At 35.6% G+C, this 27,161-nt stretch overlaps 1 protein-coding gene across 1 annotated transcript in view; it reads left to right on the forward strand.

Moving 5' to 3' along the window:
• Positions 1–27,161, forward strand: part of LOC144964816 (A disintegrin and metalloproteinase with thrombospondin motifs 6-like) — a 105,773-nt gene that overhangs the window by 66,009 nt on the left and 12,603 nt on the right. The window contains exons 4-16 of the mRNA XM_078899465.1: positions 3,840–4,023; positions 15,656–15,909; positions 16,485–16,568; positions 17,461–17,585; positions 19,275–19,424; positions 20,223–20,366; positions 21,114–21,267; positions 22,286–22,378; positions 22,835–22,980; positions 23,712–23,775; positions 24,364–24,469; positions 25,688–25,815; positions 26,806–26,926. Coding sequence (XP_078755591.1) covers positions 3,840–4,023; positions 15,656–15,909; positions 16,485–16,568; positions 17,461–17,585; positions 19,275–19,424; positions 20,223–20,366; positions 21,114–21,267; positions 22,286–22,378; positions 22,835–22,980; positions 23,712–23,775; positions 24,364–24,469; positions 25,688–25,815; positions 26,806–26,926 — 1,753 coding nt within the window. The remainder of the gene's footprint in view (positions 1–3,839; positions 4,024–15,655; positions 15,910–16,484; positions 16,569–17,460; positions 17,586–19,274; positions 19,425–20,222; positions 20,367–21,113; positions 21,268–22,285; positions 22,379–22,834; positions 22,981–23,711; positions 23,776–24,363; positions 24,470–25,687; positions 25,816–26,805; positions 26,927–27,161) is intronic.

Raw genomic sequence — 27,161 nt, forward strand, 5'->3', positions numbered from 1 at the left:
TTGTTTGTTTGTTTTTTGTTTTTTGTTGGTTTTTTTTTTTTGGGGGGGGGGGGGGGGGGGGGGGGGGGGGGGGGGGGGGGGGGGGGGGGGGGGGGGGGGGGGGGGGGGGGGGGGGGGGGGGGGGGGGGGGGGGGGGGGGGGGGGGGGGGGGGGGGGGGGGGGGGGGGGGGGGGGGGAGTTGTTGTTGTTGACAAATACAGTTCTGGAACTGGCTGGGTACTAAAATACAATGAGAAAAATGTGAGTAAAGAGCCTCTCCAACCACTCAATTTTGCGCCACCCGGAGCTGGACCCGAATCATATGTTTACCTGTCCTAAGGCGAATTGGATTCAATAGTCTGATGTCACGTCGCCCAGCAACGGCGGCCATCGTGGTTCTAAACAAAGAAAATATGTACTCTCTATTCTTCATGCTGGCTAGAACTTTTCATATATCTTGTGATCAGAATGTGTAAAAGTCAAAACATGATCGGATTTATAATGTTTTTTTCCCCTCTTGATACGCTTTTATGCTCGTCGGAGAAATATTATTTCACAAGGGCGTCCGCCATTGTTCCGATAGTTTAGAGCCAGTTACTAAGTTACCATTCGTCATTACGAGGGAAGTGACGTTACGACTCTTGAAGCGTATTGACATACCCAATTACCACATAACCACACAAATTAATCACCCAGCTGTTTACGTCAACACTGAACATTAAAAAAAAAACAATTTTATTAAGTCTGTTTTTTTATTATTATGTAGACGCTTACATCGGATGAAATATTTTACTCTGTCAGCCTCTCTGCACGTTTATCGGGTGTCAGCGATTAGTTTGACAATAAAATATGTCAGGCAGCACGGGAGTCGTCACTCAATTGTAATTAATACCGATCTAGAGGAACATAAATTTAGCGGATAAATTCAATGTGTCATACGTTAGATAGGCAAAAGATAATTTATTTTTTTCCGTTTAATTAGAATTTAAATTTGATGTAAAAAGGCGTTTTCACGGTTTCATTATGAGCTTTAAAAAATAAAAGAAAAATTGTGCTTGTATATAATGCAGTATCCACTAAATGTGCTCAAAAGCTTTACAATGGGTCCCTGACTAACAGCAACACGAAACATATAGAACGAGACATGACGCCTGTTAGGTGATATTACATTTTTTTCCGGACAAAGACAACGCTGTTAACGGCCAGGTACTCATTTTACACCTGAGTACGGTGAGAGAATGTGAGTAAAGAGCCTTTTCCCAGGACTCAACTATGCGCCGAGCAGGCTCGAACTCAGGACCTGCCGATCCGAAAGCGAGTGTCATATCACTTGACCACATAGCCGCACATTATGCTAAGGCTTCATTACAATACTTTGTTTATCCCCCCCCCCCCCAACCAAGCAGGCCATTTGCGAAAATTGTCCACTTTATAAGGGACAATATCCTGTCGTGCGCTCTATTCATAATTTTAAGTGGAGTGATGTAACGTATAGTTGGTACTTCAGCCAAGAGCATAACAACTGGGCAAGGATTTTACAATCGTTGCATCCAGTAACTGTCCAAGCTCAACATAGCTTTCGTTTGTTACAAGATGAAAAACCTGATCACTGACCAACCGACGCCATATTATTTAATTTTAAGATATGAAAAGTGACAAGTAACGTGCTAAAAGGTTGTTGTATTAGTTTATTCATAGATTTGCACTTAGTTACGGGTCCGATGACCGAACGCAATGAAGGACTTGTTTTGACATGGTTGTAATGGATAATATTTTACGTTGGTTTCATTGTACCTATTGCCATTACATTATAACAATGAATCCATAACAAATTGAGAACCAAATGAGGTTAGGATTATAATACTTTGCCCCAATAAACTGTCGAGCACTCGACGTGATTCCTGCCAATTCCCCTCAACCATAGATATATAGATAGATAGATAGATAGATAGATAGATAGATAGATAGATAGATAGATAGATAGATAGATAGATAGATAGATAGACAGATAGATAGATAGATAGATAGATAGATAGATAGATAGATAGATAGATAGATAGATAGATAGACAGATAGATAGATAGATAGATAGAAGATAGATAGATAGATAGATAGATAAATAGATAGATAGATAGATAGATAGATAGATAGATAGATAGATAGATAGATAGATAGATAGATAGATAGATAGATAGATAGATAGATAGATAGATATTTTTTCTCACCTCATTCTGTTATATTCTCCTATAGATATCTGTAGATAGATATGTAGATAAATAGATATATACTTCGCCCCAAATAAACTGTCAAGCACTCGACGTGATTCCAGCCAATTCCCCTCAACAATAGATGGATAGATAGATAGATATATATATAGAGAGAAAGAGGGAGGGAAGGAGAGAGAGAAAGGGAGAGAGAGAGAGAGAGAGAGAGAGAGAGAGAGAGAGAGAGAGAGAGAGAGAGAGGCAGGCGAGAAAGAGAACAACGGAAAGGGATGGAGTCTGACAAATTGAGATGGAGGACAGGATATTAAAAACACCCGGCTATTTCAACTCCAACTGTCTCGACCTTATCCGTGCCTATCCACTACTTACTATACCTTCGCCATACATGACCGCGGTGTGGTCCTACCATTAAATGGTAAAAAAAAAATTAGAAGTAAAAAAAAATAAACACCTGTTCTTTATTTTGGTCAGTTAAAAAAAAAATAATAAACAAAAATGAATATAACAGCCTCAAAAAAGAACAAAATATCAAACACGGAACGTTTCGGGCTCAAAACCTGTCTTCGTCTAACAACAACAAAAAAAAATCCAATGAAAACAAAAATACCAGATCGGTGGCAGAGAAATTTTTTGAAGCTTTTATATTCATTAATGTTTATTATTACCCTTTACAGTCCACAGTTTCAAGCAGCTTAGTATCATCTTTGTCAGAAGTTTTTGTTTCAAATGTCAATAAATTTAGATGATTTTTAATTTCTCAAAACATCTTACACTACAGACTTCTGAAAAAATCTGATGAATATCAAAATTTGACAAGTTAAAGGCCATCTTATTTCATCTCTGGACTGATTAAAAGACTGTTTACGCAAAAGGAATAAAGGCGTTATGTTGGTGTATACAAGAAATTAGCGGCCCTGCGGTGTCCTAATGAATCTCCATTAGTGAATCATCTTGTTTTTAACCTGTTAGACATCGTAATTGTGGTTGTGGGAAGTGACACCCATTCATAATAACATCACCTGGCGGTCGGTTACCGCTTTCACCTTGCTGTTCACTGCCTCCCTTTCGGGAAAAGAAAATAACTTATATCCGAGTATTGTTAACGTTTGGAGACCTTTTTTTTTACTTTGAGGTTTTATTTACGGCATAACATGAGTTGCATAGTAGATATATATTAATTCTACGTTTATTCGTCCTGATTGCGCACCGCATTTTGCAAGTAGCGTATGACTTTAAATAATGGCTATAATCCGTAGCATTTTGGGTCTTATTTCCATTCCAACTTTGATAGTTTTCGTTATCCTTTTCATCGCGACAATAGTGCAAGAGCTAATCTTACCGGTGACTTGGAGGGTGTCTTACCACTCGAAAAAGTTTCACTCAATGGATTGAAATGTCGCTGTCTCTCTCAACCCCCCCCCCCCCCCCCCCCCCCCCCAAAAAAAAAAAAAAAAAAAAACCAATAATTTTTTTTTAAAAAAGAAAGAAAATTGTTTTTAGAATTTATGAAATTTTTGTATAGCTTCGTGAACGACGAAACACGAGAAAAAAAGAGAGAGAAAAAAATATTTTTAACTATATTTTATATCTTTTACAAAATAATAATTGATTCCTCTATGTATTGACCCCTTTCAGAGAGGCTACCTTCAGCACAAAGGCATCGACTATTTGATAGAACCGGTCAAAGGTCACACAGGTCGGGAGGATGGAGCTTTTCCCCACATTGTGTACAAACGCTCAGCCTTACCCGATCACAAGGATATCCATCGTGCTGAAAGAGCTAAGAGAAGTGATGCCGAAACGTCTTGCGGCGTCGATGGTAAGTCGAATTCAAGCATGCTAGTATTTAAAAAATTAGGGAACAGGCACTGATGTAAAATAAATAATATCTGAAAAAGTGTGTAGGAAACGGTACCAGACAAAGGAAGAAAGAAAAATACAAGTAATAAAACCATCCCAAAAAAATCCTTGACTGTCAGATAAAGATCTGAAGAAGTGTGTATTAGTATGAAACAGACCAGATTCCCAGTCGAGGGACACTGATTTTTGGGGTTTGTTTTCTCATGTATTTTTCATTCTTCTTTGTCTTGCACTGTTTCCTACATACTTTTTCACATTATTTATTAATCCTTTTCAAGCCACACGTTTATCTTACGTCAAAAAGGACAATTAATTATTCTCTCTTGATCACAAAGTACTTTCCGTTAGATTGAAACAAGACCCAATTGTCGATTACTACTGGAGGGACATGGTGTCAAACTAAATGTGGATTTCAACCATTTCCTTAATAATATTAAAACACTCTAGGGTGGAAAAAATTACACGGCCTCCTTTCATTCTAAATTCCATTAATCTGTTTGTTTTTTTAAAGACAATAAAAGTCAAGCATTTTCGGATAGGAAAGTCCTGGGTTCGAGCCTCGATCGGCGCATAGTTGAGTCCTTGGAAAAGGCTCTTTACGCCCATTCTCTCATCATACTCAGGTGTAAAATGAGTACCTGGCCGTTAACAGCGTTGTCTCTGTCGAAAAAATTGTAATATCGCCTAATAGGCGTCATGTCTCGTCCTACATGTTAAATGTTGCTGTTGGCCAGGGACCCCTTGTAAAGCGCTTTGAGCTTAGTTTAGTTGATATTGCACTATATAAAAGCTCAATTAATTAATTAATGTTGGCGTCCTTCCTCTCGGAGTCAAGAACAGTTTCCCCTTATGTCAGTTTGCGTCTGCCCACCTACACACGCTGATGACGAAGTCGACTAGGTCATAACATTGCATTTCAGCTGTGAGTTGTTTCAGCCTTTTTTTTTCTTTTGTTTGTTTGGTTTGTTTGTTTGTTTGTTTTTTATGGGCCTTTTTAATAGCAACAAACGTAAAATTGCCTAATTCTGATCATAATTAGTCAAAGATCAATTTTCTTCATTCCTTTAATTCCATTATAATACTGGCATGACATATTGGATCACTATTCTATCTCGTATTTTCGAAGAAAAAAACACTTTAAAAAAATTGGTGGCCCTCATACTGTCATCCGGGGACGTCATTAAAAATTATTTATTAAATCGATCGATATTTGAATGATGAGTTTTCTGGCCAAAATCTTTTTAATTGTATTTTTTTTTCATAGTTCGGCAGTGTTGTTGTGCCAATTCAGCAGCGAGAACGAACCTGGACAGACACTTTCTCATGAACTTACCAGTTATTGACCCTTAGAATCTCACCCCCGTGTCTGGACAATGACAGTGTAATTCTTTGGGGTACTATCCACTTGACCACATACTACGGCCATCTAACGATAGCCTGGTGGCATTGTGTTTTAAAAGGCGTGTATCGCTTTGAAGAGGGCTAAGTACTGGGATTCTTTAACAAGTTAACTACCATACTCTGGAAAAACACGTATTTAAAAATTTGACCACCAAGGCCCCAGGTTTTTTAGTTTTTGCCAGGATTAAGGGCAACGTGGTTCAGCGGTTCGGTCTTTGCTTCGAAAGGTACCGAGTTCGATCACCCGCCGCTGCGCTATGCATGTGGCCTTGAGCAAGTCACCCCGCCCTAGATCAAATTTGCGGTGCTGCACTGCGGCTCACTCCTGGGTTATTCCAGTCTTCCCTTGGAATAGACCATAGAGACAAAGTTCCCCTATGAGCTGAATAAAGATTCATTTTTTATATATTTTTGTAATCGATCGATATTTGAAGGACGAGTTTTCTGGCCAAATGTTTAAATACGTGTCTTTCCCGAGTATGGCAGTTAACTCGTTTAAAAAGAAACTGATAGTTGTAACGTTGTAATGGAATTCATAAAGGCAAACTTAAATAGATTAAATGAGTGAAAGCAAGAACAAAGATGGGCCCACATTTTGATAACGTCATTCCAATACCCTATTCACAGCCATTAAGAAAAGGAAGGTAATCACACATTTCAATTCTGTTCTCAAATGTTATATTATATGAAAGAGTGCAATATAGAATCAACTCATCAAGAACAATGCTAATTAAGAGGGAAGGGAAGGGATGTATATAAAGCGGTTAACCAAATTATATTCAGAGTAGTTAAGCAAGAACTTGACCAATTAAAGCAGCTTGTACGTAACTTGCTCTTATTCATCTGACCTAGATACTTCATTATTTGATGCACATTTTAAAAATGCAGAACTTTTTATGCCACCAAGTGAAAAGTTCATGTGCACCCGCGGAATGTTAAAGTTTTGCCCTGCGCCACAACATAAATTGCCTGCCAAATATGATATCATCCACGCATATAAATAAAAGACATAAGAAGTAAGTTATAACACAGCTGGCATTTTCTTGGTGATATCTAGGATGTAACGTGAAACGCAATGCATGGAACTAAATCACATGGGACGGGTTGTCGGTGTCACGAATGATATGATCAACCATTTTCAAGATAAGAGATGCATATTTCGTTTTATCCTCAGACAATCCCATTTTTTAAAAAATCAGGTTTTTATTGATACCAGCAATAAATAACAATGTGAAATTGAGTGTAAGCTTCAATTTAATATACGAAAACAGATAAAATGGACTTTTCCGGTTTCCCCTTTATCAACAAAACAAGATGAATGAAACACTCCAGACGTCTGTAGTGTTTCATTCATAGCGTTTCATTTTGTTGATAACCGGGAAATCCGAAACGTCCTTTTTATCTGTTTTTGTATATCAAATTGAAGCTTACATTCCATTTCACATTGTTATTTATTTCTTCGAGCTTCGAGCAGCAACATTTACATTATTAACACCAGCAGAGGAATAGTAAATTGACGTCAAATAAGCAGGAGTTTCCCTGTCAAGACATTACTCATATTAGTATCCATCCCATCCGGACAATGTTAATTATCCTTCTCTAAAAAAATCCGGTTCATTTTACATTGAATTAGCTAATGTTTTATGTCAAATCTCATGTATTTATCAATTGCTCCACTTTTTAAAAAAAACTTTTAATTCGGTTTATATGGAGAGGTATTTGACAACGGGAGTTGTAGTAGAGTTTTCCTTAAGACTAGTCCATGCGAGCCATGAGGCCCATGGGGGCCAAAGAATAATCCAGTTTCTGTCGCGTTAAAGGCACAGTTGCTTACAACTCTTCGAATAGTGTGCTTTGAAATGGTTCTTTATAATTTTTGAAAAACATGACAAGTGGATATTGCGCTATATATAAGCTCAAGATTTTTTTTTTTGTTCTGTTTTGTTAATTGTTCGTTTTTATTAATGAAAGGTCTTGGATTCTTGTCTCGCTTTGAACGCCGCACCGTTGAGTCCTTGGAAAAGGCTCTTTACTTGCACTCTCTCACTGTATTCAGGTGTGAAATGAGTACCCGACAGTTAACTCCATTGTCACTGTCCGAAAAATATTGTATTATTGTCTAACAGACGTCAATGTCTTGTCCCACGTGTTACGTTTTACTGTTGGCCAAAGACCCATGTCGTTCTCTGAAAAAGAGAAACAACAAACCAACACATTATTTTTTTCTTTTTGGCCGTAAAACTGGTCCTGGAAGTATCGACCAAATAAAAATGACCTTCGTGCATTAAAAACTCTCAAACCCGATAATTCAAACAAGTCTAAAGTTTACGAGTTTTTGCAAAGATGTAGTTCGTCAGAGCCATTAAGCTCAGGGAGTCGGAGTTTATGCGGGTTTATACAGCTTGAAACGGACAATAGATAATTGCTTGCTATTCTTTCGCAGAGTACTTTCCGTCATATCTAAAAAACCTAACTGCCCAAACAATGTTGGGATTGATCACAGTTCCTTTGCGTGTAAAACGAGTGCTCTAACAACTGGGCTATCGGGACTCCCCATTGCCAAGATGAGGACCATTTTAATCGATCCATGATATAATTTGAAGGACGAGTTTACTGGTCAAAATATTAAAATCGATTTTTCCCCCGGATTATGGCAGTACATACAGTCCATAGGATAGTGTACAAAACTATGATATATCTTCACAGAAACACCTAATGAGCAAATAACGGTTGTTGCCTGGAACGCTCATTGCCTAGACATTATTAGCCCGGTACCACTTCACATGATGTTAAATTTCAAATTGCTATTTTTTCCACAAAGATAATACTGATTGTGGCAAAGACAAAAAAAATCTCATTCAAATTTTGGCAGCAGAAAACGCTGCTTCAACAACCTGCAATTAGAGAAAAACAGCTGATTATTATTATGTCCTTTTAACCAGCTAACTGCGTGTTCTGGAAAGAGGCATATTTAAAAGTTTCGCCAGAAAACTCATACTCGACCTATCGATAAAATTAAGAAACTCTCAAACCTGGTACCTCTCTGGGTTACAGGTATGAGAGTTCCTGCCAAGATGAGCGTCATTTAAATCGATCGATATTTGAAGGACGAGTTTTTTGGCCAATTTTTTGATTCCGCGGTTTTTTAACGACAGTTAACTTTTTAAAGGATGTGGAATCTGGCGTTTGAGATCAAAACGAAAAATTTTAGGAATCTGTAAAGTTGATATTTTTTGGTGAAAAAAGATAGATTAACATTGTTATGAAGTTATCTGCTAACCTGAAAGGTTAAACTATGTTAATTGATAGTAGAGACTTGCCTAGGACTACGAAAATATAAATATCGTAGAATTACGAAATTTTGGCTTCAAGTTTAGAACTTTTCGAGCATCTTTAAGTCACTAAAATTTATTGAAATTGAAAATTGACACCATTATGATGATTTTGAAAGGCTATTTAGTCTTTGTGATAGTAAATTGCTAATTTTAGAAATTAACTAAAGCGACTACAATGTGTGTGTTCTAAAAATTGTTTAATTGTTTAATGATCAGCACACTGACCTTTCTACATTTATGATTCATTCGATCATGACCATTTTTCAATTACCAGTATTCAATGATAGTATTTTTTTCGATTTTACATTGCCGTATTGATATATTGTTCCTTACATTCAAAGTTGTGTAAAACTATCTGTAAATGATACAATGCAAGCTTTATGAGATTCTGTAATTACAAAATATTGCATAAGGCATTTAACGGATACGTCCTATATTAAGCCTTTGGTAAGATAAGATAAGATAAGATAAGAATTACGAGTTTTTTTTTCAAATTTTCAAGTACGCAGGTCTGTTGATAATTTCGGTAAGAAAAGTTAATTCTTTTATTTTTCTTAAAATCCCTTTTTATTTTGTAAGTTGTAATATTTGTTCATAAGTTCTCAGTTTTACGATTGCAGATTTTTTGATCTCACAAGTTATTCTCGGTACCTTGAATTTTTAAAAGAAATCCATAGACAAAGTCTGTAGATTTAAATTGTTTTTATTAAAACTCAATACGTCAGAATTTCAGGTTACCGTAACTATAAATTATTAAACAAGAATGGTGAAAGGAAGGGGAAAAATATATCGAAAGATAAATACAGAACAAAGTAGGGTATATTCGATAATTCTGAAATGAAATATAAGGTTGTTTTATAAAATAATAATGAAGTTAGTAATGACAATTATATGGTAATCATTAATGTAGTAGTCCTTCAGAGCCGTAAGACGAATGGAGTCAGAATTTATACCGGTTTCTATAGTGTGAAATGGACAAAAGCAATTACTCGCTACCCGTTGCAGAGGCCGCTAGTGTATGGTAAAAGTACTCTCCGCCAGAACTAACAGACCCAGCTGCCCAATCACTGCTGGGTGGACAAGAAGGGGGGGGGGGGGGGGATCGGAAAAAAATCTCGATTGCACCCGCGATCGATCTTGGCTCCTTTGCGTGTGAAGCGAGTGCTATACCAACTGAGCTACCGGAACCCCCAATCACAATCATTAATAGTAATGACAATGATATTGATGATGATAATAATATAATAATAATGTAATATTAATGATAATAGTGATGATGATGATGATGATGATGATGATGGTGATGATGATGATGATGATAATAATAATAATGATAATAATAATAATAATAATAATAATAATAATAATAATAATAATAATAATAATAATAATAATAATAATAAAAATAATAATAATAATAATAGCATAGCGCCAACACCTCAAGGTGCTTTACAAATACTGATCGAAAATAAAAATAGTGATAACAATCAAGTTAAATTTCCTGAAATGTGGTGTAAAACAATGTTGAGATGACTATAATTGTCATTAGCATTTCAGTATTCATTGATGGATTAAAACCGATCTAGATACTGATGAAATGCGTTTTGGTAAAATACTAACCACATCAGCCAGCTGGACATAACTATATAACGTACCAACACACAAAACTATGTGTAACCTTTAACCTCAAATTCTGATTGATACAATTCAGCCAAAAAATTGCTGTCTAAAAAGTAATAATAAAGAGCTGAGTGACATCAATTTCGTCCTCATAGTTTTGTGTGTTGGGACGTTATATCCGGCTGGCCGGTGTTGTCAGTATTTTACGTAAGCGCATAGCATCAATAAATAAAACTATATTTATCATGATTATCTGTGGTCTCTTTGTCAGTTTTAAAATGTTATCTTATATATAGTTTGTTTGTGAATGCCTGGGATAGTTTGAGTATCTCACAGTGTGAGGCAATTGTTTGTTTGACCTTGGATGCCATTCGTTGTCTGGATTCTTGTAATACGATGTCTGCTTTGCTAACCGTCTGTTGGCCTGGATATTTCACAAGGTCATCGATAGTCGGGGGTGAATAGAATAGAATCGCTTTGCTAATGTTACGGCAGCATGTCAATTTGAGACACAACAACAATCAACAAAAGGATACATAGATAGATACTCGTAATGGCTTTACTATTTTTTACTCATTTTGTTCCCTGCCAATAAGAATGTTAACATCATCATCATCATCATCATCATCATCATCATCATCATCATCATCATCGTCATCATCATCATTATCATCATCATCATCATCACCGTCATCCATCGTCATCATCATTTTCATCATCATCGTCATCATCATCATCATCATAATCGTTGTCGTCTCGTTGTCGCTGAAGTTGTAGTCGTCATCATTATTATTATTATTATTATTATTATTATTATTATTATTATTATTATTAACATCATCATCATCATCATCATCATCATCATCATCATCATCATCATCATCATTATCCATCATCATCATCATCATCATAATCATCATCATTATCATCATCATCATCATCATCATCATCATCATCATCATCATCATTCATTCATTCATTCATAATTATAAATAGAATAGTTTATCCAAGAAGATATTAAGGTTATTGGCCTGAAAAGGCCAAACACAAACTCTTCTTGAACTTGAAATTCTATAATTGAGTTGAAGTGAGTTTGGACAAAACAATTTATGATATAAATTTACAGTTAAAGTACGGAACAAAATAGAAACGGAAGAATTGTTTAATTTATGTTTCCCTGTTTTTTTAAATGCATACATCATTTATCACAATTTAGCTTAAATTAAAGTATGGATCAAATTAGAAAACGAAAAATTATATTGTCTAATATTACATCAATGTTAACTTAATTTTGAGAAAAATTATCTTTAAGTTGCAATTGCATTAAGCATTTAAAGAAGAGTATAGAGTTCTTATAACTAGATATTCATTATCATCTATCTAACAAAACCTATGCCGAATTTGCCTCTTATGCAATGAAATGCATGCACGAATCAATAGATAGAACGAAGTTGACGTCACTCAGGTCGTTGTTATTACTTTTTGCCATCCGCGTTTATGAGTAATTCTCACTAAACTGTATTAAACAGATATAAACGTTAAATGTTTCACATTGTTTTGTGTGTTGGTTCGCTATACTTCCGGTTGGCAATGTTGTGAGCTTCTCAACCAAGCGCATACTACTATCTATAGATAAAACGAAGTTCTCCGGTCTTTGTTCTTGTTTTTTGCCATCCATGTTTATGAGTAATTTTCACTAAACTGTATTAACCAGACTATAAACGTCCACGGTTACAGATAGTGATGTGTGTTGGTACTTCCGAATGGCAATGTTGTGAGTTTCTTAGCCAAACGCACAGCATCTATATGTTAATCTTTGTCCAGACTTAATTAACATTGCAGAAATTTGCTCAATGACATTCGACATGGACGTAACAACCGTCATTATCATTAAATGTTAACAATTAATGAGGAACGAATAAAAATTAAGATATTCAAAACAGGCACGGTATGTCAATAGCCTGCACATTATTCATTACTGAAGTCGTATATTCACCACTGACGTTGCAATACAATGGTAAAGAATGTGGAAAATGCAAATTAATTATACAATAAAAAGTCCTTCCGAAGCATAAGGTCCATGGAGTCTGGTGGAGTTTATCCCGGTTTATATCACGTTAAACGGACAGTAGCAATTGCTGCTGCCCTTGAATAGAACGCTAGTCTAGCGTAAAGTACTTTTCTTCAGATCTAACAGATCCAGCTACTCTCAATCAATGCTGGGTTTCGAGGGGGGGGGGGGGGGGGGGGGGGGGGGCAGCAAAAAGTCTCGACTTGACTCGGGACCTATAATAATAATAATAATAATACACATTTATATAGCGCTCATTCTCGTGTAAAACACAAGCTCTGGGCACTTTACAATATAAATATCAATTTTAAGTGAAAAAAAATAATAACAACAATAATAATTCACCTATCTCGGTTGCTTTGCGTAGCAGAAGTAATAGTTGTTGTGGTAGTAGTAGTAGTAGTAGTAGTAGTAGTAGTAGTAGTAGTAGTAGTAGTAGTAGTAGTAGTAGTAGTTGTTGTTGTTGTTGTTGTTGTTGTGTAGTAGTAGTAGTAGTAGTAGTAGTAGTAGTAGTAGTAGTAGTAGTAGTAGTAGTAGTAGTAGTAGTAGAGTAGTAGTAGTAGTAGTAGTAGTAGTAGTAGTAGTAGTAGTAGTAGTAGTAGTAGTAGTAGTGGTAGTAGTGGTAGTAGTAGTAGTAGTAGTAGTAGTAGTAGTAGTAGTAGTAGTAGTAGTAGTAGTAGTAGTAGTAGGAGGAGGAGGAGGAGGAGGAGGAGGAGGAGGAGGAGGAGGAGGAGGAGGAGAGCGAAGATAACAAGGCAACAGGTAACCATCAAAGAAAAGGGATCAGTACCAAAACAACTTCATCTAACATTTTTAATCTGCTTCTGCGGTACGCCACCCACCCTTGATGTTTCTCGTTTTTTTTTTTTTTGTTTTTTTTTTATCAACACCAGAATCAGAATAAAATAGAAAATAAGTTATGTTGCCTTTATCTGCGGAATGGCAGTATATTATTTTAAAAATAGAATCTCTCCAAAATTGCAAACGAACTATTTTTCAGCATCTTATCAGTAGATTGCTTCAATTGATAAAAATAAAACAACCTTGATGCAAATTGTTTCAATAAATAAAGCAACCTTGACGAGTCTTCAACGCACGGGAGGACTAAGCGTTTGGCTTTCTTTCTTTATTGATTTCTTTATTTTCTATTTATTTATTTATTTATTTATTTATTTATTTATTCATTATTTAATTTGACCGAAATTTCTCTGCAGATTCCTCTCATATCAACTACCGCTACCACTATTAAATATCAGACTGCTCCTCAACATTGACGAACACTGACAAAGCGCTTTTATAATTTTTGCCCGAAAACTTTCACTTCATAATTAAATTATCCTCAGTTATAATAACTCGAAATTGACAAAAGTTTGAAACAAGAGATTCGAGTAAAGGTTGAAGATTTTTTTAAAATTGGTAATTAAGGAAAATGATTTTGATTATTTATCAATATATGTAGTAATAGCTTTTTGGCCAAAATGAAAATGGCTTTTATAATCAGTGTACGACAACGTTCTTCTTTACGACGGTAGTTTCGTATGTTATCGCTTACGACTACCTTCTAAAAGCTGTGTACTAGATCTCATTGATAAGAGGATAGTGATGAACTACCCCTTCAAGATCAATTACAATTTAATTTCCCGGTGGCAAGGTTATATTCTATTAATTGGTCTTAACCAGTAACCTGTCGTACTCGGGGAAAAAAAACCCAACTCATATTTATAAATTTGGCCAGAAAACTCGTCCTTCAAATATCGATCGATTTAAAGGACCTTCATCTTGGCAAACACTCTAAAACCTTGGACTTCTTACGATGTCCCAGGTTTGAGAGTTTTTCCAAGACGAGGGTCATTTAAATCGATCAATATTTGAAGGACAAGTTTTCTGGCCAAATTTTTTAATACGATTTTTTTCTGAGTCTGGCCGGCTGTTACCTGGTTTTAAACGGGGTGGCATGAGGATGATTGAAGCGACACTTGCCCGGCGGAGCGTGGCCAAAGGGTCGTGCGATGACAGATTTTACGGCAAGGCCACTGTCTTGATTTGAGTGGGGCGTACGAACGTAGCTATTTACTATTTATTAATTTGCCTCACTATGAAAAACCACGTTTAAAAATTTTCTCACCAGAAAATTTCTCCTTCAAATATCAATCGATCAAAATTTTAATCTCGATTAAAAGGAACAACATCTTGTAAAATGCTATCAAACCTGTGACTCACTTGAAGTCTTGGGTTTGAAAGTTTTTGACCAGACGAGATTCATTCTAATCAATCTATTGAAGGTCGAATTTCTGGCCAAAATTTTTAAAACATGTTTTTTTTAAAAGAAAAAACTTTATTATTATTATGTCTATATCCAAATTTCACTGCATTCTAAGGGAAGCTCAGGCACAGGATAAACTATCATCAAGGATCTGTTGGTCTACTTTCTGCTGTCATTGTTATATTTGTTGTTGATATTTATTATTATTATTATTATTATTATTATTATTATTATTATTATTATTATTATTATTATTATTATTATTATTATATTATTATTATTATTATTATTATTATTATTAGTTAGTTAGTTAGTTAGTTAGTAGTAGTAGTAGTAGTAGTAGTAGTAGTAGTAGTAGTAGTAGTAGTAGTAGTAGTAGTAGTAGTAGTAGTAGTAGTAGTAGTAGTAGTAGTAGTAGTAGTAGTAGTAGTAGTAGTAGTAGTAGTAGTAGTAATAGTAGTAGTAGTAGTAGTAGTAGTAGTAGTAGTAGTAGTTGTTGTTGTTGTTGTAGAAGTATTGACATATTCACTCGCTATTAGTATTGTTATTTTAATTTTGTTGTTGGGATAGGGGGGAAAATTAATCCCCCCCCCCCCCCCCCAAAAAAAAAGCAAACAAAACTATGACAAAAACAAAAATCATCTCAGAACCAGAAAAAAAATAAACAAAAGCATATATAAAACAAGGGGGAAAGAATCTAAGCAAGGGAAACAACCATGAAAACAATAAGTCACAGTTAAATATGTAAGAGTTGATTACCTTTACCGTACCTTTAATATGACGGAAGGGATTTCAAGTGTCTTGTCATAGTTATTAACTGACATAAGCTATGGCACCATTAGTTATTTTTGTAAATATAATAATTACTCTATCGCTCTAAATTATCTTTTTTTCCTTACAGAAAAATACGATAAAACCATCGCTGATAGAGAAAGGTGGGAGAGGCATAGAAAAAGCAGCAACTCCGAAAAATCCTCCTACTCATCATCATCATCATCGTCGTCATCATCGTCATCATCATCATCACATAATCGAAGAAAGAGGTCCATATCGACAGAGAAACACGTAGAAACCCTGGTTGTGGTGGATACAGATATGGTCCGGTATTATGAGAATGAAGACATAGAAACATACGTACTCACCGTCATGAATATGGTAGGTGAACACCTAATATAGATAAAGTTTGATACATATTATTATCGTGTATGGTAATATCGGGAAATATGAGACTCATTCTTATATATATATATATATATATATATATATATATATATATATATATATATATATATATATATATATATATATATATATTATATATATATATACACACACACATGGAATCCGTATGCAAGATAATAGGATTATGTAGACACATCCGCACTGCAGCAGATTATGTTGAACTCAACAACCACCCGGCACAACTGGAAATGATTAAAATTAAATTAATTAACAAAACGGCAATAGAAAAAAGTGCAAAACTGAGATTGGTGTCAAAAGCGGAGCAATTGTACTTCAAAGTGCATAACATACAAGTCTATCTTATAATCTTAAACTTATGCATTTTCTTATCTACTAAATGGATTGTATTTTTGATAGAATTAATTTTGTAAATTATTCTATGCCAACAAAATGAGTATTCCAAATCTTTGATATTTTAAATGTTATCGATGTCAAGCTTCCTTGAATAAGGTGCTATATAATTCATACTATTTTACTTTTTTCTACAGGTGGCCACACTATTCCATGATGCCTCCATTGGAAATGCTATCAATATTGTCATCGTTCGGATTTTGTTACTACAAGATCCAGATGTAAGGATACCGGGCAAGATTTTGTTTGGTTTTGGTTTTGTTTGTTTGGTTGTTTTTTTTTGGGGTTTTTTTTTTTGGGGGGGGGGGTTGTTGGGTTTATTTGGGGCGTTGGGGGGGGGGGGGTTGTTAATTTTTACTGTTATTTGTTTGTTGTTTAAAAAAAAAATAATATGACTTATGTATTGATTTCTTTTTCATTCCTTACAACTCTGATGGTTTACTGGTCTTGTGATATGACACTCGTCTCCGGACGAGTAGCCCCTGGTTCGAGTCCCTACTCTGTGGTCAGTGCAAAGTGGATCCTTGGAATAGGCTCACAACTCACATTGCCTCACCGTACTCTGTGTATATTGAGTTCCTGGCTTGGAAAACATCGTCATAACACATAATGAGCACCGTGTCCCTTTCTACTTTATAAGTGTTGTTCATTGCTTGGGATTTCGTTTAAAGCAGTTTTAGCATAGTGGGCTTGGTGTTGCTCAAGACTGTTTTTTATTTGATCAAGCTGAGTTTTTTTTTTCTTATTACCAAAAAACAGTAATCATTATTCCATTGGACACTGTCAAAACGAGATTATTACATTTGGCCAGATTTTTTTTGTTATACATTATGATTGATTACAATTGGCCTACATTTTCTTCAAATGCTCTGTCACTGCACTTTTGTTTATGTCCAAATGTATCCCGATAATATTTATTTTGATCTCGACTAATGTTAACGTGAATTTAAAAAGCGTGGGAAAAATATGTAAATTCAATTTTTGCACAAGATGAAGAAGCACACAAAAAAAGAAGAATAAAGTGAGGGGGGGGGGGGAGGGTGTGTGAGAGAAGGGACTTTTTTTTCTATCGCCATGTATTAAATTTGATCTATTTTCTGCGCGTTATTTCAGGAAAATTTGAACATTATGCATCACGCTGACAAAACACTGAGAAATTTTTGTAAATGGCAGAAAAGAATCAATTTTAGGGACGATGATCATCCTAATCACCACGACGTGGCTGTCCTCATGACCAGGTAAACTCTTTGTCATTTTCATTGTGAAATATAACAAGAAATGAAGTGAATAGGAAAGTACCAGAAGACAACAGAATAAAAACTTCGCGGCGGCGATGGGGCCTCGAACCCGCGACCAGTAATGCTGTCTTCTGACACTTTCCTACTCACTTCATATCTTGTTATTATCAACATAAGTGCTGCTCCACTCACTTTTCTGAATGTTATTTCTGATAACATTAACAACAACAAATGAATCAATGACAGCATTGCAATCGCGGTTACATGTTACATCGGAAATTGAAGCCTCCTTACGTTGGCATTTTTACATTGACGAGTATGACCGTTGACAGGTTGCGGTTTATTTTTCCTCTATAGAGTTGAAGTTTTCAACCGGTCAAAGGCTATTTCACTTGAAGTAGAAATGAATACGACACTTGTATAAATGTATTCATGGATTCCATCATCAGTTTGATGAAAATTAAACCAATTAAAATCTTTATAAAAAGATTAGTATGTCGTTATGGTCTGGTGAGACATAGGTGTATGGTGCGGCTATGTGGTCTAGTGGTATGACACTCGCTTTCGGATCGGAAGGCCCTGGGTTAGAGCTTCGCTCGGCGCATAGTTGAGTCCTTGGAAAAGGCTCTTTACTCACATTCTCTCACGTACTCGGGTGTAAAATGAGTACCTGGCCGTTAACAGCGTTATCTCTATCCGAATATATTGCAATATCGCTTAACATGTGTCATTCCCCGTCCTACTTAACCTTTTAAAGCGCTTTGAGCACGTTTAGTGCATATTGCACTATATAAACTCTCATTCAAAAATATTTTTAAGATTTAATGATTTATCATGATGTCACTAGAAAGTAAAAAATAAGTTCGATGGTTCGACCAGGCGATCAGGTATTTCGGAGGTGTGATTGGGTAGCTGGGTCCATTAGATCTGGCGGTAGGTATTCTGGGATAGACTCGCGACCCAACCGGAGGATAGCAGACAAATGTTACCGCCCGTTTAAAGTCACAGAAACCGGAATAAAATGGCTCTTGTGTCTCTGAAAGATTGCATTTTTAAACTCTCAGTTTGGTGATATGTTTTTATCACTGCTAAATCAGATATTAAATAACGAACAAAGGCTTAATATACGGGTTCACCTACTAGTTTATTGATATTTTAAGGAAGTCCGTTTTCACAAAGATGTAAGTAGGCTATGGGGTCTAGTGGTATGACACTCGCTTTCGGATCGGAAGGTCCTTGGTTCGAAACTCGCTCGGCTCATAGTTAAGTCCTTGGAAAAGGCTCTTTCCTCACATTCTCTTATCGTACTCAGGTGTAAAATGAGTACCTGGCCGTTAACTTCGTGGTTTCTTGTCGAAAAAAGTTACTATATCGCCTAACAGGCGTCACGTCCCGTCCTACATGATACGTGTTGCTGTTGGCCAGGGATCCCCGGGACCGCCCCCCCCCCCCCCTACCCCATGTAAAGGACTTTGAGCACGATTAGTCAATATTGCTCTACAAAATATTTTTTTTTAAAAAGTAAAATTAATCAGTCAGTCAATTTTAAATAAATGTTTTATTGCTAAAATGAAAATAATGCTGTCGGAATTGTCGAACATTGCAGAGACCCAATGTAAAAGATTAGACACGTTTGGTTTTTTTTTTGTTTTTTTTGTCAAGTTTGGAATTTTTGTTTGGTCATAATAGGAAAAATATTTGCTCCCGGATGAACGAGCCATGTAGCACTCTTGGACTAGCCCAAGTGGCGGGACTGTGTCAGCCGCATAAGACTTGTAGCATCAACGAAGACACAGGTCTGGCTCTGGCATGGACTGTGGCACACGAGATGGGACACAAGTAAGTAAACTGTATCATTGTACTATATTAATATGATTCTAAGCAAATTAAGTTTAATATATATATATATATATATATATATATATATATATATATATATATATATATATATATATATTATTTAAAATATTTACCACAATGTTTGGGGCAGTCTACATCAATGTTTCAGGCTTAATTTGCCATCTTCAGGACTGAGTTGTTTTGTTTTCGTACCATATTTGTATCAAACACGATTCAATATATATATATATATATATATATATATATATATATATATATATATATATATATATTTAAGAGAGAGAGAGAAAGAAAGAGAGAAAGAGAGAGAGAAAGAAAGAGAGAGAGAGTGAGAGAGAGAGAGAGAGAGAGAGAGAGAGAGAGAGAGAAAGAGAGAATAGAATCACGTGACTCGTCAGTTCATATTATATATATTGTTGTTGTTTTCATTTTTTAATGTATCTTCCTACGTCGCAAAGTCAAACAGCCTTTAATTACACTCTCCTATAAGAATGCATAACTACAAATGAAATAGATAGATGGTCTAATTTCAATTTTGATAACTTAACTTTTCAAAACAGTGGTGATATTAATAAATACCATAGAAATACTTCAAATTAATCCTATAATTTAAAGCATTGAGCTATCCATCAACAGCATTTTTAACGTATCAATTATCTCAAAATGTTCATATTAAGATTAAGAACATTCCATTTCTTGACTGTAAAGTGATCAAATTTAACAGAGATAATTTGAAGAAACCATACAAATATCTGATCGTTTATCCATCCAACACAGTTTTGGAATGAAACACGACACCCCTCGCATCGGATGTGTGTCCACAGAACAGGTTCACTTTGTAATGGCACCCCACCTCACCTGGGACAGGACACCATACAAATGGTCTGATTGTAGCAGAGACGCCATTACCAAATTCTTAGAGTAAGTTTTACTAATATTCGTCTTTTTATTTTATTTTTTTGGTCATCATTTTAATATGAAATCAGCCTGAACAGTGTCTTATAGTTGTATAAAAGTTTTGTTGTTATGATACGAAGGCGGAGGGTGGGGGGGGGTACGTTTTACTCTTTGTAGCCTATTTAAAATTTAGTATCTCATTAAGAAATCAGCTTGTATTATAGGATGCAATGCTATGGGGGAATATGGTTTGATGCCCGGAAAGAGGGGGGGAGGGGTGTAATCCGTCAATGAATGTGTAACAGCTTTCTTTCCATTGGTTGATATATAGCATGGAATAATGGAGTAATAATCACATCCAGCTTCTGTGACGATAACCTACGAATAGCTCAATCAGTGTGTTAATTCTAATTGTTGCTTCCAATGAGATAAGCATGATTAAATCCATAATTTTGACTTACACTTGCTTACAAACTCACGTACCTACCCAGTGCAATCTGATTAAATATATTAAATATGATCTACAAGTTTGAAATCACTTTACGGATTATTTACCATATAGCAACTGTCTTAACTTTTTACCAGTAGTGAACAATCAACCTAATATATATATATATATATATATATATATATATATATATATATATATATATATTATCTTCCTTTAATCTATAGGATTTTATGAATTTCGAATAATATCTGTTTTTGAAGATTTCCAGCTGTAAAGTTACTTCACCCCTGTTTTCATTGTAAACATTCCATCTTTACCAGCCGTAATTGGGGTTATTGCTTGGACGACACTCCGGGACACCACGACTTCAAATACCCCGTCCTTCCTGCAGGAACAATGTACGACTCGGACCACCAGTGTGCATTGCTCTATGGAGAAGGGGCTGAACGATGTAATGGCATCGAAGTGCTCGAGGTTTGTAATTTATTATCTGTCATTAGATAATTATGAATTATGGAGATCAACAGCGTCAATTGTTAAAGCCATCGACTGACGATAGAACAATCAGATTCTGTCTGAATCTATACTGTGTTACTGATCAGAGAGCGTCAATTGTTAAAGCCATCGACTAACGTTAGAACAATCAGAATTTGTTTGAATCTACCCCTACTGTTTCACTCATCAGTGATTATTTCAAAGCTGGGTCTGATATTGTAGGATACGGCCGGAGACATATTTTCAGTTCAGTCTCCGATACGGCTGTATTTTGCGACAGACAGGTGTTCTATTTATGTTTCAATTAGACCCAATTTTGGTGTCGCATGACTATCCTGCGTATTGCCGTATCTATCTGCCAAATATGATTGAGGGGAGTTAGCTGGAACCACGTAGAGTGCTCGACAAATTCTTGGAGTGAATTATTAATTATTTGTTCTCACCTCGATTATTTTTACATATTCTACTACAACATTGTTTAGTCCAGAGTTCCTGTCCAGAGTTCCTGGAGTCATGGTGACTCCAGGAAGTCTGGACGACACAATGCTCTAGGAGAATATGTTTAAAAACGAGGTGAAAACAAATAATTAATATCTACCAAAAATGTATCTATAAATGCATCATATACGAGTATTATGTTGTGTTTTCAGTTAATGGTTAGCCAACTTAAATTTGAAATTCAGAGTGCGGTCTTTAGACTAAATCAGATTTTAAAAATCAGTTCGCAAACAAACAATTTTAAATGGCTTGCGTAAACCTTGATGTAAATTATGCTGTGTCCTTCAGTACGGATTTTGCCAACCCTCGAAGCTGAACGGAAAACAATTATCCCTGAAGGCCGATGTTTATTAATCCATGTCAATCATGTGTTGCCGTTGGTGTCTTTGCTTAGTAAGAGTTAAACAATGATTACATATGTAAATCAGATCGCTAGTTCTTAATGGTCTATGGTTAAAGTGGTTTGAGAATTGAATCATTCTAATTGCACTTATTTCAGAATATATGTACAACTCTGTGGTGTCGTGTCAACAACAAGTGTTCTACAAAACTACAGGCTGCTGCTGTGGGAACCATCTGTGGTACTGACAAGGTAACAATTCTTACATAATTACTTATTCAAGTTATATTATGTATTGTTATTTTCAAATACCCAGATTTCGTAATCGATTGCATTATAAAAAGAGAGGGGCAGATAAAGCAACAACCTTGTCAATAATACCTTACCCATAGTCTTTTGTAAATCATTAGAGCGATTGAGATCAGGTATAAGGATATTAGTACTCATTAATAGATTTTTGTTACAACCAAATATATAGATCATGTTGACTTGGTATCATGGTGCACTCAACCTTGCTTGTTAATAATAAAAAAATACAGGTTCATATAGTCAATAAATATGATACGAGATTAAGGTAGCCGTACCCATTTTGAAACCTTCATTTCATTATCACTTGCTTGTTTTGTTTTTTTCATCCTTTGCTTTTTTATAAAGTCCATTCTAGTCTATCACATTTAAGAATGATTTTATTGGGATTTTGTCTTTCAGTGGTGTTTCAATGGTGAGTGTGTTGACATTGGGGAGAGACCACAAGCCATCAATGGTCAGTGGGGAGAGTGGTCAGAATGGACATCATGTACAAGGACGTGTGGTGCTGGAGTCAACTTGGCACAGAGACACTGTAATAATCCACCGTAAGTATAAGCCACTCGTTTGATACTCTCTCTCTCTCTCTCTAGCTCTCTCTCTCTCTCTCTCTCTCTCTCTCTCTCTCTCTCTCTCTATCTATCTATCTATCTATCTCTCTCACTCACACACAAAGACACTGTAATCATCCACCTTAAGTACAAGCCACTGTTTTTCATAGACTCTCTCTCTCTCTCTCTCTCTCTCTCTCTCTCTCTCTCTCTCTCTCTCCCTCTCTCATACACACGCACGCACACGCACACACACACACACACACACACTTCCCTCTCGATCTTTATCTCTCTCTCTCTCTCTCTCTCTCTCTCTCTCTCTCTCTCCCTCTCTCTCTCTCTCTCTCTCTCTCTCTCTCTCTCTCTCTTTTTTTTTTTTTCTTTCTCTTTGTCAGCTGGTTTTTAACAAAGTTAAAGAAACTGCACTCAACCATCAGTCAGATTATATTCTTGTAAAAAGTATTAACACACTGGCTATTAACCAGTTAATAGCCAGTGTGTTAATAGTCTGGACATACACATATTCAAAAATTAGGCCAGAAAACTCGTCCTTCAAATGTCGATCTATTTAAATGACCCTCGACTAGCCCAAAAAATAATGGTCAAGCCATGGTGGTAAAATAAAATTAGATTAACTTTGTTAATATATATGATATTTCCATTTCTAAATGGTTTGTAATCAGGTATCCGACCAATGCTTAAATTGACTTATTCAAAATTTATTTCAGCCCGTCAAATGGAGGAAAATATTGTACTGGAGAGAGAAAGCGTTACAGAATATGTAATACAGATGTAAGTCATGTTTTATGGCATACATTATACATAGAAAACAACATTGAGATCAAGGATTTTGTATTTTGAAAATCAGGTCAACATCATTTACATTATTTCTGAAATTATGAAATGTGACAAATCATAATATGGAATATGATGATAACGATTGATGTTAATAGTAATAATGACTATGGTGATGATGATGATGATGATGATGATGATGATGATGATGATGATGATGATGATGATGATGATGATGATGATTATACTGATGACGATAATGATGACCATAATGACGGTAAAGATAAATTGGTGATGTGGAAGAAAATTGAGAGGTGCAGGAGGAGGAGGAGGAAGATAGTGAGGAGGAGGAGGAGGAAGTGAAAGGGTAGGAGAGATAAGGGACAAATATAGACAGAGGATCTGAAGTACGAGACGAATAATGTCAACGACAAGGAGAAACTAGAGGATGACACATAAATTAAATTGAATAAGAATCGAAAATTAAAATGAAGGGGTCGAGTAGAAGATGGAGAAGTGCGAGGATGATTACGAGTAATATAATCAATTTAAACATATAATTAAAATCAATATTTTCTGTTACAGGCATGTGCTGAAGAAGCCCAAAGTTTCCGTAGTTACCAGTGCTCAGAATTCAACAAGATACCGTACATGGGGACTGAATATGTGTGGGATGACATTGCAACTCCTGGTATGCCATCAAAAGTTATGAATGACAAAAAAAAAGAGAAATTTGACTCAGGCAAAAGTACCAACTTTAACTTTACCTTTCTGGATTTCCATTATTTTGAAAACTTCAGACACAGCTGTTTTGTTGTATATATCCTTGTTAAAAGACTAGCTTTCTTATCAAAAGAAATATAAATACCCACAAACTTAATATACGTCCCCTGAATCAGCGCTTTTCAACCAAATGTATTGTACTCCCCATGTGTACCAATCTTTTTAGAGATTGTTCTACATTGATAGGGTTACTGTGCGACTATGTGGTCTAGTGGTATGACACTCCCTTTCGGATCGGAAGGTCCTGGGTTCGAGCCTCGCTCGGCGCATAGTTGAGTCCTTGGAAAAGACTTTACTCACATTCTGTCACCGTACTCGGGTGTAAAATGAGTACCTGGCCGTTAACAGCGTTGTCTTTGTCCGAAAAATTGTAATATCACCTAACACGCGGCATGTCCCGTCCTACATGTTAAATGTTGCTGTTGGCCAGGAACCCCTTGTAAAGCGTTTTGAGCACATTTAGTGGATATTGCGCTATATAAGTGACACTGCCACGGTGTAGTCATCATCAACGTATAAACCTTAAACTAGGACCCACTAACACTTATCTTTTGACTTCATTTTTTTAGGTTTGTGTATCGTCTCGTGAGTTGTCGTTAGCAGAGCTCAAGGAAACAAATTATTTCATTTTGTTCAACTATTGAATACAACTCACGATTTGTTTTCTTTTGTGGCAAAAGACTGGTCTTTTGACGTCATTTTTTGGTCAGTGTCAGGCTATAAGTTTACGATGGCTACGCCACAGCCATCTCTGTAACACGCCTACAACGAAATCAAGTGCCTTTCAGATTTGGGAATTTATCACAATATATTGATATACATTGTGTGTGGAATCACACAGTAAACGCAATCAAAGAAATTTGATTATATAGCGTTTAATGTCTGGAAAGCCAATAAGTTTGGTTCTCAGGATACATTTAGGATACAAGGATCCAACAGCATAAATTGTCAACGCCTTTGCCGATCGTCTGATGTAGCGTTTTAAGTTAATATTATATAGAATTATTTGCTTACAGTTAAAATTTGATAACTTTAATAGTTAAGAGTTAAATCATTAGCCTAGATATTATTTTTCCAAAGTGTCTTACTCATTTATAATTTTGTTGTTTTTTTCCCCACATTTTAGAATCACCTTGTCAACTTCACTGTAGACCCAAGGGTATGTTTTTCTCTGTGATGTTAAAAGACATTGTGGCTGACGGAACGCAGTGTGTTATTGGATCACGACACATGTGTATCTCTGGCAGGTGTCGGGTGAGTTATTTTAATGCAATTTGACTTCAATAGCTTCAATGCACTGTCTGATCCTTTGTATTTTTTTATACATTTGTATATTGATAAAAGTTTAACTTCAGAATACATCACAATCACACCAACTGTCACGTCTATGTAGGAGAAGTGGTAAGCACGTAAGAACAAATAGAACTAAAATAGTTTTCTCCAAAGACAGAAGTCGTCTGGTGCCTCTCTCACCCTGTTATTATGGGTTAAAGTTCCTGACAACTCGACAGATATTAATAAAGTTTCAGTTTTTAAAAATTGGTAGTAGTAGTGGTAGATGTGGCGCGTTATATACATATATATATCAGGTGCATCAGATAAGTATTAATCCCCCGTAAAGAAGAAATATTTTAATATATATCAATAGAATAGTCTCACGCAATAACACGTTAACACATAATTAAACCAAAGAATCATAGTAGTCTTTTAAAATAAATCACGACACCAACCTCAAATTTTTCTCATCCTACTCCATTTTGTGAGTAAATCACGCTAAAGTCAACAGAGCCCATATAAAAGTATAAATTAATTATTCGTACATTATTCATAAAGAATAAATGAACTCCTCACAGCATCACTAAGTTTATGGCAAAAATATCTGGCAGTCGATATATATTTGCAAAATCTGTTGGTATACTGGTGGCCACACGGTGTTTGTTACTAATCGTAGCTTTTCCGGGAGAGGTCCACAAAGATGACATAAGGAAATGATAAGACTCCTTATAACAGATAAATCTTGTATTTACCTGCTCTAACAATAATAGATAATATATTATCTAAGGAATTCCACGTTTGATATTTCATAAAAGTAAATCATATCATATTTTTTTTTTTTTTTGCACTGAAAACCCATTAACAGTCTACCTTTAACAGTCGGAAGGATGTATATTTTTTTGATAAAGATGTAATAAAACTGAAAGCTAATAATATATGTTTATTTATTTTTGTTCCAAATGTCTATAGCATGTTGGTTGCGATTGGGTGATTGATTCTGACGCCAAGGAGGACCGCTGTGGTGTGTGCTACGGAGATGGTTCTACTTGTAAAACCATTAAACAACAGTTCAATGAAACCAAAAAACTAGGTAATTTAAACTCAGGATTTAAAGCATTATTTAAATCTTAAATAATATTTTTGAATGTTGAATTTTATTTAGACACACATATACTTTGGAACAAATTTTCAGGCCTGCCTGTACAACCAGCATTTATTGGGTAGCTTTGCGATATATTAGCATGCTATCCAAATAATAATAATGATGATAATGATAATAATAATAATAATAATAATAATAATAATAATAATAATAATAATAACAA

The sequence above is a fragment of the Berghia stephanieae genome, chromosome 2, assembly GCF_034508935.2.
Source record: "Berghia stephanieae isolate SIO BIC M18660-M18661 chromosome 2, UCSD_Bste_1.3, whole genome shotgun sequence".
Lineage (NCBI taxonomy): Eukaryota > Metazoa > Mollusca > Gastropoda > Nudibranchia > Aeolidiidae > Berghia > Berghia stephanieae.